This window comes from Hydra viridissima, unplaced genomic scaffold, assembly GCF_058129835.1.
Source record: "Hydra viridissima isolate aposymbiotic clone 2 unplaced genomic scaffold, HvirCarnegie_v1 scaffold_9, whole genome shotgun sequence".
Classification (NCBI taxonomy): Eukaryota; Metazoa; Cnidaria; class Hydrozoa; order Anthoathecata; family Hydridae; genus Hydra; species Hydra viridissima.
In genome coordinates this window covers 2,428,718-2,444,849 of record NW_028324308.1, presented here as the reverse complement: position 1 = coordinate 2,444,849, position 16,132 = coordinate 2,428,718, and the positions used below count along the sequence as shown (strand labels likewise).

At 30.1% G+C, this 16,132-nt stretch overlaps 3 protein-coding genes across 4 annotated transcripts; all 3 read left to right on the top strand.

Annotated features, from left to right (window-relative positions):
• The first annotated feature begins 136 nt into the window (after nucleotides 1-136).
• Nucleotides 137-1,648, top strand: LOC149883586 (claudin domain-containing protein 2-like). The gene is made up of 3 exons (XM_090097846.1): nucleotides 137-531; nucleotides 720-854; nucleotides 1,380-1,648. Exons 1-3 carry the CDS (start codon nucleotides 339-341, stop codon nucleotides 1,538-1,540), a joined length of 489 nt encoding a protein of 162 aa, XP_089953972.1. The 5' UTR covers nucleotides 137-338; the 3' UTR covers nucleotides 1,541-1,648.
• An 8,476-nt stretch (nucleotides 1,649-10,124) lies between these two features.
• LOC149883585 (uncharacterized) lies at nucleotides 10,125-12,347 on the top strand. Its single transcript, XM_090097849.1, has 2 exons — nucleotides 10,125-10,763; nucleotides 11,311-12,347. Exons 1-2 carry the CDS (start codon nucleotides 10,733-10,735, stop codon nucleotides 11,649-11,651), a joined length of 372 nt encoding a protein of 123 aa, XP_089953975.1. The 5' UTR covers nucleotides 10,125-10,732; the 3' UTR covers nucleotides 11,652-12,347.
• A 430-nt stretch (nucleotides 12,348-12,777) lies between these two features.
• LOC149883584 (haloacid dehalogenase-like hydrolase domain-containing protein 2) lies at nucleotides 12,778-15,248 on the top strand. 2 transcript variants are annotated; one of them, XM_090097844.1, is made up of 5 exons: nucleotides 12,778-12,991; nucleotides 13,863-14,159; nucleotides 14,505-14,727; nucleotides 14,878-14,941; nucleotides 15,047-15,248. In XM_090097844.1, the coding sequence occupies exons 1-5, from the start codon at nucleotides 12,909-12,911 to the stop codon at nucleotides 15,157-15,159; spliced, it is 780 nt and encodes a 259-aa protein (XP_089953970.1). In that variant the 5' UTR covers nucleotides 12,778-12,908; the 3' UTR covers nucleotides 15,160-15,248. The 2 variants fall into 2 exon arrangements, with proteins under 2 accessions (XP_089953970.1, XP_089953971.1); XM_090097845.1 differs by lacking the exon at nucleotides 13,863-14,159.
• Nucleotides 15,249-16,132: the final 884 nt, after the last annotated feature.

Genomic DNA, 16,132 nt, shown 5'->3' with positions numbered 1-16,132 from the left:
TGACCTTTCCTTACCGAAAAAAATACCAGGAAAAGTAAAATACAACCCAGAAATAATACCCAGATAAATAAAATATATCAAGGGTCGTAAAAAGGTTGAACTGTTTTTGAAAAACGTTGAAAGAAAAGTTTGTTTTTTTTTCCCTTCGGTAATCACTCCGATCTGTAAAATGGTGCGAAAGCTTAACCAGCATATTTAACCGCAGGAAAATGCGGTTTAAAATCTCCACCCACGCGTAAGACCACAATAAAAAATGGCGTTTTAAAACATTCCAAGGCGATATAAAACCCAAGTAAAAAACCCGTGAATAATCATCATTAACTAACTTGCGTTAAAAAATGGCTTCTTTGAATATTGTAATTTTTATAACTTCTGGATTAATGGCTGTTGGTGCAGTTTTTGCTGTATTGTCTACAGCAGGAAACTATTGGGAAAAAATTTCTTCTGGAAGCAGAGCAATTCATATGGGATTGTGGCAGACATGTGGCAAGCCATTTACAAGATCGTATTGCGTTGATAGATCTAAAACTGGTAACGATGTATTTTAAAGTAATATGAAATATGATTTTAAAGTTTTACGAAAATTACATCCTAATGATTTTTAAAATGTTATAATCAAAAACAAATGCTGTAACCAAAAGTAAATGCTCGTTTTAATTTTTTTAATGTTGCATTTAGTATTAATAATATTGGTCTTAATAATTATATGTATTTTTCAGATGCTTTGAAGATAACTCAGGCATTTATGATTATGGCGTGTGCGGGATATTTACTCGCGTTTGCATACTGCGCTCTACTTTTTTTAAAAAAGAATTGGACCAACAAAATTTTGGCTATTCTGCTCATTCTAACGGGTAAGTAGTGATCTTTTCCATATAATAGTATAAACGTTATTTACACACTACACTTTACCGAAACATATCTGCTTACACGGTAACTTAATTGCAATTGTCCTTGAAACAGCTAAGGAAATTACAAATCTTAATCAATTAATGATTTAATTAACCAAGCTTTTTAGGTTAGAAAAATAATATCTTTCCAAAACTTAAAAGCTCAACAATCAGAAAAAGCGAAAACGGAACAAATTTCGAAAAAAATTTCTTTTATATAATAAAGTATATAACTAATTTTTCTAAAATAAATTATTATATTACATATTTATATCATATTTATATTACATTACATGTTTATATCATATTCATATTACATTACATGTTTATATCATATTTATATTACATATATATATCATATTTATATTACATTACATATTTATATCATATATTACATTACTTATTTATATCATATTTATATTTCATTACGTATTTATATACATATTACATTATCATACATATTACATTTACTACTTTATTTTGTTGCAGCTGTATGTTTGGTGGTTGCATTAAGTGTCTATACGAAAGATGTTAGTAACGAAGACCTTACATTTAGCTGGTCTTACATAATCGGTTGGTGTTCAGCACCTATTGCTCTCTTGGCTGGATTACTTTGCTTCGTTGATCATGGTGCGTACATATCCATATAACTCACAGAACATTATTATGGCAACATACTCTTATATAATCAGTAATAAATTTTTTGTAAATTTAACTATCAATAAACTCTGTATATTTATACACTTACTCTTATTAAAAGGAAAATGGAAAACCTGCTCGTCAAAGGCTTTCGACAAATTTAGTTAAAAATTTCGTTAAACCTTTTGTTAAAAACAAAAGCACGAAAAAGTGGTAAATGGGTAAAAACCGATAACAACAATAAAAACAGTAATACTAAAAATTTGTTATCAATTGCAAGTTACTATTAATTGCAATATTAATGCAAACAGTAACAATGTTTTTATTTAATAATAATTATTCTTTACATACCGTAGATTTCCCTAATTCCGAACAAAATCGCACTTAAAGTTGAATAACAACGCTTGCTTTTTGAACTTCATATTAATTTTTTTAAACAAACTGGAACCTAAACTGAATCGAAATATATTAAGCAACAAGTATATCTATTACAAAAATATTGTTAATTCTTAAATTTAAAAAGTAAAGTTTTCGTTTGGATTAGGAACGCGTGTTCCTAATTCCGAACGTACATATCAAATCCCAAAAAATGTTTTGTCGTTTAGTTAATGTCGATAAAATAATATTATATTGTTAAATATTGTTGTTAATTACTTGCGCGTAAAAACGCTAACTTTTGCAAAAAAAAAAGTACATTTCAAAATCTGTTGGGAATTTGGGAAACGTTTTAATTATGCAGAAAAGTACTGTTTTTAAGATATCTTACGAAGTATTGCTAATTTTTGACTTTTTTTTTCAGATAAATAATCATCATCAAATTCTACATCGAACAGTACGCAATTTAAGTTGTCTTTTTTTTTAAGTCGGTTTTATATTGTTTTATATTATATAATCGGTTTTTCAGGGATTTAAAAAGTCTTTTGCTTGGAATTAAAAAGTTTTATGGTATAAATATATATTTTGAAAATATTTTTTTATATTCTCATTCCCTATTCTTCTAATTTGTTAATCAGTTTTCCTTTCAAAAATCCCGCAAAAATAAAAAGATGTAACAATAAGTGAACTAAAGCTCTTCGTAATTAGGGACTGTTCGGAATTAGAGAAATCTACGTTAAAGCGATGATGGTAAAATTTTTTTATTGCAATCATAAAGAGCATGGTGTAAAAAATGTTTCATCTTGGTTTTTTAACATTTATCATTTCCATGTGAAACTTATGAAAATGCGAAGCATAATTTACCGTATATAAAATATATGCAATGGTTTGTAAAAAAGTAGGCGCATAAAGGTGTTTTTTTGTTTAAAGCTTATTTAAAGAACAATTTAAACTTAAGACGACAATAAATCTACCATTAGGATGGCGTACACACGACCATTTAGTTAAATGTTATCGAATAGAATACTAAAATAAGCCAGTAAAAAAACTACGATAAATTAAAACTAGGCCTACAACAATAAACATCAAAGCTGGTCATGAAGAATGTCCTTTAATTTTACCAACCACTTCCTTGCGTCAGTGATTGTGAGTCAAAAGAAGTAGTCTGAACGTCAGGGTGATCAGATTTTGTAAATTCACTGGAAATTTAAGTTTGTAATAAATATACTTAAGGAAACGTAAAAACGACAAGTCTTGTTTGCATTAACAACAAATGTAGACAGATTCTAAAAGAAAAATATATATTTTATACATTGTGCTAGTTCTATGTTCGACTTGTTAGAGGAGAGTGGAAAAAAGGGGGAGCGTAAGTTGGATTAGCAGGAAATGCATTTCAAAGTTCAGTAATCCAATTTAGTTAACAAACTTATTATTGCACAAAAGTTAGTTGAAACTAAATTACTACCAAATAAATACTCTACTTTTTTGCTTCAGATCAAAGAAGAAAAGAAAATTTTATAAGAAGTTTATTGCATATTGTACAGGGATAGTTATGCCATAATTTGAATCTTTAGAGATTTAGAAGATGTTCAAGGGCAGGCCTGAAGTTACATACCGCTCAAAATCATAAGCCCAGAACAAAGTTTTAGACCTTTTTCAACAACAAAAACAGTATAAAACGTTTTACTCCATCAGCTAATATACTACTTTATCATAAAACCCCATTACCATGAGAGATGCTTTGATTTAGTAGCATCACTAATGTTTGTTGCCAAAAAACCTTAAATTATGATCCACCTCCATATTTAAAAATTGGAAAGTTGCTCTCTTCTAATCCTCGTTCCAGGGTAAAAATATGAAAACAACAAACAGATGAATGACAGCTTGTCTAATTTTCTTTTATCCAGAAAAAATTTCTTTTATCTTTTAATAAATAGTTTTATTGTACTTTAAATAGTATGAAATACTAAATTAATAAATTATAAATCAAATAAATTGTGCAAAATGCATAATTTAAAAAACATTTTTTTATTCATTTCTTAATAAGAAACTAATTTACAAAACTTGCATAAATTAATTTTAAAAAAATTGAGAGTAAAAATTTGAAACGGAAGGAAAAATATAACATAATTGTTATCATAACTAATCAAATGTAACCTCACAAAAATTAATCAGAAGAAAACAAAAAAGGAAATGGCATCAAAGCAAATATAAAAGTTATGAAAGTATATGAAAGCTATTAAAAAGTAACTAAATAACTTTGATACTCTTCTAGCATGTAATTTATAATAGCATACAGTGTTTATACTTAAAACTCAATAAAAATTTTTAACATTATGACAAATGTCGTTCATAGATTAGTATAAATTTAGCTACGTATAAGTGTTTATTCCTTTCTAGAAACAAGTTTCCGCTATTCTAGATGCACGGTTCTATGATAGATACAAATTAGAGTAGTCTTAGATGGTCTAAAAGGCGTCTTTTGCCTGTTTGGAGCACATTGGAACATACACACAATTAGTAATGTACAATTTGTTGGTGTTCGGTAATTGTTGCCTTTTTGGCAGGAGGACTTTGTTTGGTTGATCATGGTGAATTACCAACCATTAGCTTAACTTATCATAAACCTTTTTTGTTTTGTTCTTTAAATGAGAGCAGTAAAATTTTTAACGGAAAGAATTTGCTCTTCGTTCTCATATAAAAGCATAGGATTATAACTCGGTAAAGAACTGATAAAAGTAATAGTTTTTGTTCCAATAAAACGCTTTTAAGTCCATGAAATAAAATATTAGGAGATGTTCACCGAAGAGTCTCTGTATTGATAATCACAACGGTTTTTTAAAAAAACTTGATATTTATTCAAATTTTGTAAAAAACGTATATGCTAAAACCATTAACTATTTACATTATCTCATAAATCTGAAGTTTATATAGTTTAAGCAAAAATCACATTGAGTTACGCGACATGGTAAAAACGATAAAAACTGAAAACCAATTTAGAAATGAAGCAACAAAAAGCATGCCCAGGGTCTGAACGCCAACATTAGGAGATTGGCAAAACTTTCGTAGGATATACTTGCCACGCAGAATTTGCGATTTGTGTGCGCAAACTTTTCACCATCCGTTTTTGGAATACACAAAAACTCATTTCTTAAAGATGTGGTTTTGCAAAACTAGTCGTTCAAAGGGACGAATGGAATTAAAAGCAAGTTAGCGTACCAAATGACTGACTCAAACTAGTCACCAGCGCACTTTAGTAAAAGTAAAAGTACCAGTAAGTAAAATCAAACGTAATAGAAAAAATTCTTAACAGCTTTTTCCCCAAGCGTTTGTATTTGAATACAAAAAGTTGTTTGTGTTTTTATTCTATTTTATTAAAGTAAAAACTCATCAAAATTAAAATATCCTTTTTATGGCGGTTTTTAAGCATTACTAAAAAAAAAGTATCAAAATTTGGAAATACAAAAATGTTCTCCAGTTTTTGAAGTCATCCGCACGGTGAAAAAACCTGTTATAAAGTTTGGTTTGTCGGCTTATTTGGTACTGTCAAAAAAAACTTCTAAGCATTTTTCTCTTCTGGTTGTAATAGAAAAGAAGCAAAAAGACTTAACTACATTGTCAAATCTCCAAATGTTAGCATCCATAATAATTTTCTCATCACTGAACTTGTTCCTGCAATCGATCAATCTGCTATTAGGAGTTGATGGCTAGGGAAATAATAAAATACAAATTCTTTATGAATCTTGCAATTCTTGTAATCGAAAAAAAAAAAATTGTTTCATAAGTTGTGTACTTGCTTTTGATTGAATGTTTCTCCAAATTATCGTAGTATATTTATCAAAAACCTATGGTCATTAGTGATCGACCGGAATTCGGTTCGGATCCGGTTTCCGGCCAAAATTAAGACCGTAACCAAAATCCCGGTTCCGGTCCGGGTATATTTAAGATTTCGGTTCCGGACGGATTTCCGGTTCAAAATGCTACCGAAAATATATATATTATAAAGCTTTATTTAGCTTAATACCATTATTATCATTTTGATAAAAATGATTAAAAAATTTTTAAATTAGTAGTTAAGCTTGAGAATTAATGTAAATAAAATTTGGCTTAGTTTGAAAACTAATTAATTTTCTTGTTTAAATTAATTTTAAATTAATATTCATATCTTGTAATGTTTATATCGTTATTATTTAAGCTGAACTTACACCATTCTTACCAGCTCATTTTCTTAATCCAAATGGACAATTTTGAACTTCCTAAAGATAAAATTGGCTCCTGCAGCTCAGTCTGACAACAATGAAAAAAATTCCATCTTTTTTGCACATTGTAAAAATTATCGAACAGGGGAAAATGATTAATGTGCATTTTGACAATCCAAAAAATCATACAAATTTTACTTAAAAAAATCATTTAAATTTTACTTAAAATTCAAATGACTTTTTTGGATTGTCTAATTGCTTCTCTATGCCTTGGGTTTTGGAAAAACTTAAAAAAAATGTAAAGTTTTAATTATTTTTACTACATTAATTTTTGATATAAGTTAGAACTAACTTTTTAAAAATATATTACTTATTTTCGGTTCCGGTTTCTGTTCCTGTTCCGGTTTTGATTTATTTTCGGTTCCGGTCAGGAATATTTAGAATCTATTACCGGTTTGGTACCGGTTCCGGCTAAATCTCTGTTCCGGTCGATCACTATTGGTCATATAAAGTTTATTTACTAGTTTAAACTTTTAAAAACGCATGGCTTCACGCCTTTCGATTGAAAAGAGAATTCAAACTTCTTTATCTATTTGACAAATTAAAAAACATACTTGAGGGTAAAAGGAAATTGAAAACTCCACCGCCTCATGAAAGAATAACTAAAGATTTGGTTGGCAAGTTTTAGAGACAAGTTTTAGAGACAGGTAGTTCAAAAAATATTTGAGAAATGGTCGAAAAAATCGAAGATTTGCGAATTCGAAATGGCGCTATCGAAATGGGGATGAGCAAAAGGTTTTCGACCGACGCACAGTGGAAAATTGTAGAGCAACAGCATATCATAAATGTTTTTTACTAATGTCGCTACTGTCATTATATTTCAATTTTATTTAATAGTTTAATAGTCAATCATTACTATAATGCAGGAATTTCACATAATTTTATGTAAAAATAAAAGTTTTGAAGCCCTATTGTTTATTACTTTTGCGGATGTTCATTTCAAACCTGTTCGCTTCATCACTTTAAAAGTTAATTTTTTATAAAACTTTCTAGGAATAAATATAAAGTATTATACATTTTTGAAAAGCTCATCTTATGGAGATTTTAAGAAAATTATACATTTTTACTTAAATGGTTCAGTTTAGGAGTAATTATTTGAACAATAAAATAAATGAAAAAAAAAATATTCTTCAAGTTCACTGAGACTTTTGGCAGTTACCCACGCTTCCCCACGCTTTAAATTTAATATAGTATTGTAGCCTTGGTGTTTATTAAAAACATGTATAAGAATGAGTTGCAGAAACGTGCGGTTTCCGAAATTATCGAGAAAAAAGTGATAAAAGTAAAAAAAACAGAAAACCGCTTTTTATCGTGGTTTTAAATTTTGTTCATTTATAACAATAGCTTGGTATATGTTTTTAAATTTATTATCAATTTTTTATTGATACCATGGCATTCTTGTATTTTTACACTCATTTTGTGGTGATTGTACACTGCCAATATATAAAGAGTTGAAACATTTATATCAGTATAACAAATTCACAGTGGAAATTAAGCCGACACTTTTGACTATTGAATATTATGTACATTACTTTTGTGACTTGTTAAAATGACAACTTTTAAGTGTTGGAAACGTAAATTATTGCTTTCCTATATTGATGGAGGAAGGACAGTTGAGTCACTGTCAATAATTTTAAAAGAAAATTATCAACTTTCTGAGGACAACTTGTGTTTCATCATTAGTGATATTCAAAGGCACATTATTCCGTCGTTTAATAAACGATGGATACAGGCGTCACGGAAAAAGGATGCTTTTTTTATCTAAGAACAGTGATTGGTTGGATTCTGAATATTGTGTACCTTTACCTAACTCAGAAGAGGCAATTACCGACTCCACGCCATCTACTTCTTTTGAAAAACGCGGAAGACCGTGCGTGTCTTATGGAGATTCGTCAGAATCCAGCAAAAAAAGAAAAAATACCATGTTACTTAAGGAATATGGATTTGATCACATCTTTAATACATATCTTCAGGCGTTGCGTTCAATAGGAGAAGAAGCAGAAGCAAAACTTGTGGAATCATTAAGGATGGCTGATAAAGACAAAAAAAACTTAATATCGAGTTTTATGGAAAACGCAAGCCAGAAAAATATGCTAACGGATGAAGAAGCACTCAGCGTGTTTATTGACTTAGATTTAACAAAAGCACAATATTTGTACATGAGGAAGGTGACAAATGAACGAAACTGTTCCATATTTCCACCATATTGTAAAATTCAAGAAATTAAACAGACCTGCTATCCACCATCTTCTGCAATAGAAATTACGAACACACATGCGAAAATTCTGGAACTGCAAGATTTATTGGATCACACTGTAGCTAGAATTTTGACTATAGATTCCGTGTACAGTATTGAATTCAAACATTTACTTTTATATAGTAAATGGGGCTGTGATGGTTCCTCTGGCCAAAGCCAATACAAGCAGAAACTTCCAGAGGAATCTGAATTTGTTTCTGATGCAAATTTGTTTACTAGTTCTTTGGTGCCTATCAAACTAATTGATATAGTAACTGGCGCAGTTGTTTGGCAAAATCCGGCACCTTCATCAGTTCGTTTTTGTCGACCTATATGCATAGAGTTTTGCAAAGAGACTCCCGAGAAAACTAAAGCCGTTGTAGATGAAAAAAAGAGCCAAATAAACTTTTTGCGGCCGTCTATAATTAATAAAAATGGTAAAAGTGTTCAGGTAAAACATGAGCTTTTTCTAACAATGATAGATGGAAAAGTGGCTCAGGTATTAACGGATACGCCTTCTGGATCTACATCTACAATATGTGGAGCTACTCAACGGCAAATGAACGATTTGACTAAAGTGGCTTCTAGGCCTGAAAATGAAAGTTCGTATCAATACGGATTGTCTACATTACATGCCTGGATTCGTTGTATGGAAATGATATTACATATTTCTTACAACCTTTCTTTCCAAACATGGGCAGCCACAAGTGAAGAAAAAAACGGCTAAAGCAAGAGAAGAAGATCTTGGTGCAGAAACGTTTTCGTGAAGAGCTAGGGTTGATCATTGACAAACCAAGACAAGTAAGTGGTAATACCAATGACGGTAATACTGCTAGAAGATTTTTTTACAATGCAAGCTGCTCTGCTGAAATCACTGGAGTGGATGAAAATTTGATTAAGCGATTTTACATAATTCTGCAAGCTCTTTCCTCAGGTGTTATGATAAATGCTGAAAGTTTTGGTAGTTATGCTGTAGAAACTGCCCGAATCTATGTGACCAATTATGGATGGTACTATATGCCATCTTCAGTACACAAAATCTTACTTCACGGAGAAAATATCATAAAGCATTTTGCAGTACTTCCTATCGGTCAACTTTCAGAAGATGCGCAAGAATCCCGTAATAAGGATTATAAAAAATTTCGCCTTCATCATGCCAGAAAATGTTCTCGATCAGTTACAAATGAGGATGTATTTCATACCCTTCTGTACACTTCCGATCCGTACATCACCAGCATTAGAAAACCGTATAACAAAAATGTGCAAGAACTTGATGAAGATACTCTGCAGCTTTTGAAAGTCAACGAACTGATTTCAGGAACTAAAAGTCCTTATGTAGTTGTGATATAGTACCTTTAACATACCTATACATTATTTCATAAAAACAACTATTTAAAAATTGTTCTTTAGAAACTGTTTTAAATATTTCTATAATTAGTAGGTAAGCATTTTATGTACTTTTCGTCGTTTCTAATAACTTTAAGATATTTTCATATATTTGTAAAGAATTATGTTAAAGTGTAAATTATTAAACTGCCAATTTTGAAGTTTTTGATTTTTATTTATTTATTTTTAATATTGTATTACAAAAAAATTCTTACAAAAAGTATTTCATTAGAAGCGTCATATACTACTTTACATTTGTGCAAATTTTCAAATCTCTATTTTTAGTAACAAAAAAGTTATCGATTTTTGGTCCGAAACACACCTTTATTTTTCACTGTGCGACGCAAAGTGCTCAGAGTACTTGAAGGTTGAAAATTCTTAAAAAAACCTACTTAGAATGTTAACATTCGCCATTTGTTAAATATGTACAGTGTTTAAAGTTGAAACAATGTTGCTACGCAAATTGAAATGGTTTAAATTGAGAAATAAAAGTACTGAACACTTGTAACGCAATGCTTAATAAATACAACTTCTAAAAAATCTAACTTCGCTGAACCCAATGTGCTAAATTTTCGGGAAGGTAAAAGAGAAGAAATCTTTGAATTAGAAAATAAACAGCAAAAAACTAAACAAAAAAATAATTAATAGAGGAAAAATTTCAACTTAGATTATTATCAAAAAGTTTGCTGAATTTAAATAGATCTTGAGGCCTAGATGACAGGGGGTTAGCCTAGATCAGAGTGATGTTAGTAAAAGAAGAGGGAAGATTTTTTTATCCCCTTCGTACACAATGTGTACAAACGTACACACTTCATCATGTTTATTTTTTACTATAAAGCTTAAGCAAAATAATAATTGAAACACGATGCATACATTAGTGCACACCAGTCCTACCTTCGTGTAGTTTGTCTTCTTTAAGTAAGAATTCTGTATCTAGATATTTCAACATGGCGTTGCAAGGCAAAAAAATACTTCGTGGTAAGTTTTTTCTTTATTATAGTTTGAGAATTATAAAGTATCTCAAGTCAAATTTTGTATCAGATGTATTTAATAATATGTTTATAATTGCATACACATAAGTTAAAAATATAACAGGTGACTATTCTTTGCTGAAAATTTTTTTTTATAATACTGTGTACATTTGTACACACTGTGTGTTAATTGCAACGAGAAGAGAGAATAGTAAAACTAGTAAGGTGAAACTCAACATTGAATTTCTTTTTGTGTGATTGTCGTGAGTTAATAATTGCATGTGTGTATATATATTTCTTTAAATCTCAGATACAAAATGTGTTTTGTTTAATAGTTTAGCTGTTCATTTAATACCAAAAGGTTGTATTAGAATCATTAAAAATGAAATATTTTATTTATTTAAGTCTACCTACTGAAGCTAATGCCCCTGCCTTTATGTTTGTATAATCAAACATTTGTTTTAAGCCTGTCATTTTTATTTTGTTACTAAGTTTTATCAAATTGATTTTATAATCAAAGATAAATAAGTATAATATGTTAAATATATTTTCAGATAATCCACGAAGGCGGTTTACAGTTGAAGATATGTTGCAGCATCTTGATGACTCGGAATTTGAATTATCAGATTCTGATGACTCTGGGGATGAGACCTTTAACCCTTCTGCTGCTGATATGCTGACTGATAAAATTGAGGATCAAATTGAAAAACCAGATGAAGATGATCAGCCTGGCACATCTGTGAACAGTGAGAACAAAAGAGAAAAAAAGACTCAGATCAAGTGGCAGTCTCTTCGAGGTGCATTTGAAAGCAGCTCAGAATGGCTGGACAATTTGAACTTGGGAGATGGCTTACTTTCGCCATCCTCATATTTTTTTAATTACTTTAAACCATAAATATTTGAAACATTTGCTGAACAAACAAATATTTATCATCTACGCCAAACTGGTAAAACTCTAAATACTACAACAGCTGAAATTCAGAAATTTTTTGGTATCACAATAGTAATGGCAAACTTAGGTTTTCCCAGAATAAGGATGTACTGGTAAAGAGCAACTAGAGTAAATGCAGTGGCAGATGTAATGCCTATAAACCGGTATTTACAGCTGCGAAACAGCATTCATATCAATGTCGATCCTAATCCAGAACAAGGAACAAATAAATTCTGGAAAGTTCAGCCTCTGATAAACACAGCACGTTCTCGCTGTCTCAAGATACCAAGAGAAGAGTACAACTCTGTGGATGAGCAGATGATCCCTTTCACTGGTAGAGTACCTGATAAACAGTACATCAAAGGAAAGCCGAATCCAGTAGGGGTAAAAAACTTTGTTGTCTGTGGCACCTCTGGTAGGGCAGTTGATTTGGAACTATATCAGGGTGCAGGTACAGGCATATCAGAAGAGTACAAACACCTGGGACTTGATGCTTCTATTGTCCTAAGATTGTCAGAAACTATTCCAAAACATAAAAACTACAAGCTCTGTTTTGATAACTACTTTACTGGCATGATCCTAATTAGACAGCTAAAAATGTTAGGGATTCAGTTCCTAGGTGTTGTTAAATCCAACAGATTAATGGGGTGTCCGTTAAAATCTGAAAAAGAAATGAAGAAGGGTGGATGTGGATTAAGCGACTGCAAAGTCTCATGAAATTATTCGTTGGTAAAAAACTGAAAAACATTTTGTTCTTTTTCTGTATTGATTTGGTAATGTTGTGAGGTAACTACATGACATAAATATTTTTATATCTTTAAAAGAAAGGTTAAAAAATGAATTATTAATTTGTTTCAGCTTTTTGAGTTTTTTTGTAAGGATTTCTTTTGATATAATATTGTCTACAAAAACCTTTACAGCAAGATTGATACACGCTGTGTACAAATGTACACATGCCCTATTTTGAATAATTGATGAAATATTTTAACAAAACTTTACATACCCCACAAGGAGGCCTAGTACATTATTTTTATTTCAAAAAAAATTTTTTTAGACACATTCCATGTGCCCGTGTACGAAGGGGTTATAAGCGTTCTGTTCTGGACGGCAAACTTAGCGCTAATCTCAATGCGTTTTGACTTTTTTCTTTTTCTCTAATTTTTTGTTTTTACATTTTTTTAAATAAAAAAATTGTTGATGTCTTGACATCAATAAAATATAATGGTAGTTGTCTTGATTGATTTAAGTGGAACCGTGCATATTGGAAATGAGCTCACCAATAATTGTAGAGAAGCACTAGCGAGGTTCAAAATTATTTTTTTCTCATACCTACTTTATAGTGTTTATATAATGAGGAATTATAGCTCTATCTAGTAATATTTTGTGGTGAATTATTGTTGCTCTGATAAAGCAGTATCTATGTAAATAACTTCAGTGTCTCATCTCTAAGTTAATGAAGTTAAGATTCAAGATTATATATTTTTTTCTTTCTCAATTTAGTTCCTTTACCTGAAAGTTTTAATTCAATTTAGTTCCATTCCCCTAAATTTTAAAATGATATTGACAGCAATAAAGTTAGAGAATGTTGGGGCTAGTGAATATACCTTTTAAGTTTGTAGGTCTATTCATGTTTATAATGATATGTTGTAAGGAGAACTCTTTGTATACAACAGAATAGCTGTCATATTTATAAACAATATAAAAAATGAAGAAGCTATAAGTATCAAGTTGCATAATTTAAATATAAAACACTTTTTGAAAATTTTTGATTTCATGAAAAATGTCAAACAGCAAAAGTTTACAATTATAGGTAAATTTAAAAAATTTGTATATAAAACTTTAGTATATAAAAGTTTTATTAAGCATTTAAAATTAGTATCAAAAACTTTCAAAAAGGTTTTTAAAGATTTTAACACTTTCATATAAAACAAATACTTTGCATTTATATTTGATTTTTACAAAAATGCTTGAAGTAAAATATTTCACATTTACATCCGGTAATAATATGAGAATTCTGTTACAAAGATGTACTTTTAACAATTCTGTTACAAAGATATACTTTTAATAATTTTGTTATAACAATGAACTTTTGAATTTTATCTGTTTATTTGTAATTTAACTTGTTAGATATTTATTACAAATATTTTTGTTTTTTGATTTTTTACCATTTTTTAGATTAAAAGAAAATAATATAACTTACAGATTTGTATCAAATACAACGAAAGAATCAAAATCATCTTTATTGAAACGCTTAAACAATGATTTGCAGATCTCAGTGAGTGAAAATGAGATTTATACGTCATTGAGTGCAGCTAGGTTGTATCTCCTAAATCATAACTTAAGACCATACCTGATCATTGATGATAATGCACTGGAAGATTTTTACGGTGTTGATACAAGTAATCCAAATGTGGTGTTAGTTGGTTTAGCACCAGAGAAGTTTAATTACAAAATGATGAATGAAGCTTTCAGGTAAAAGATATTTAAAGAAGTACACATTACATACAAATGGTATTAAATGTGTGCTTTTAAAATACTCAAATTTGATTATTCACTATATTCAAAACCTTCCAATAAAATATTTGATATCAATGCCCTCAGGTAGGAACACTCTTTAAGATATTTTAGCATACAATCAATATTTAACCAGAGTTAGGCTGACTTTGCAATAGAGAAATACGAATAGGATGCATACACACACACACGCACACACACACATACATCCATCCATCCATGCATGCATGCATGCATGCATGCATACATACACACATACATATATACATATATACATAATTTTTTAGTTAATTGTTTATTTAGAATGATAAATAATGGAGCTAAATTGATTGCCATTCACAAAGCTCGTTATTACAAAACAAAGGAAGGTTTAAATTTGGGACCTGGACCATTTGTTAGAGCATTAGAATTTGCATCAAATATTGAAGCAAAAGTTATTGGAAAACCTGAACAAAGCTTTTTTAAGAAAGTACTCAAAGACATAGGCTGCTGTATTGAGAAAGAAATAGTTTATATGATTGGTGATGTATAAATTTTTCTACTAGAGTTTTTTATTTTTTTGATTTTTGTTTGCAGTATGTTATTTAAAATATATACCTGTATTAGGTATAATATATACAGGTACATGTTTAAGTAACATATTGCTACATGGGCTTCGATTGATTTTTATTGGCAGGATGTACAAGATGATATTAATGGGGCTCAAAAGATTGGGGTTATTGGAATTCTTGTGAAAACTGGTATGTATTAAAACACTGATGTATGTATTAAAAAACTGGTATGTACTAAACAATATTGAGCTTGGTTGTAATCATTTCAAACATGACTATGATATTTGTTCATAGGTAAATACAAAGAAGGTGATGAGTTTATTATTAAGCCACCCCCCCGCAAAGTTACAGAAACGTTTTCTGATGCTGTGGATTACATTCTAGAACTTAATCAACCACTTACGTAATATATATTGCTGAGAAAAAGAGGTCTTCTTGAAGATTGTTGTAAACCGAATTTCTATTTTAATAATCTCACGAATTTATTTCTAGTTAATTCAATTTAGTTTTAATTTAAGTAAGATGTCAAAAGTTCGGATCGTACATAAACAGGACGTTACTTTTTAAATTTTTATTTCCAAAACATTAAAAAGAAATAGCATAATGTTCAACATCATCAGTACAGAAATGTTTGATGGAGAAATCGATATTTTACAGGAACTCATCACTTTAATCTGACGAAACTTGATAAAATTAGGCGAGCAGTTTTTAAAATACTCCACTCGTGCCTATCATATACTAATCTGATCATGTTTCATCATAGCATCGTGCAAGCCTTAAAAGTCTGTTTGTTTAACAATTTTCAGTTATTGGTTTACTTAGTTTGCTTAAACTAAAAAAAAGTTTTTCCCAATTAACACAATTATTACAATTTTAAGTCGACACCTGGTAGTGCATACCATTCCGTTTATTACGAACTTGCTTAGACAAAGGATTTACTATTAGAAGTCTTTTTTTTTTCCCCCATAATATGGTACGATGGGGATTTTCATACAATCAGGCTGCAAAAACAGTTTAATTTTTTTGCGATTTTTAAAACTACTTTGTGGTTGATGTTTTAAATATATTCTTAATGAATATTTTTAAACATTTCCCTACCAACCTTTCAATCAGGGCTGTAGAGTCGGAGTCGGAGCTCATTTTGGCTGGAGTCGGAGTCGGAAAAATTGTACCGACTCCGACTCCGGTTTAAAAAAAATCTTTAAAAGTTTCATAATTTTCATAAGGATTTTATAGATGTTACAAAACTACAAGTCCCAGGATGGTCTGAAAGCTGTGGGATATCCAGACACAATGGGAATTTTAGTTTGCAACAACTGGAGGACAAGGAGTTTGACATGTTATTTTTAGGCCTTTAAAACAGTGATAAGCAATAGGGTA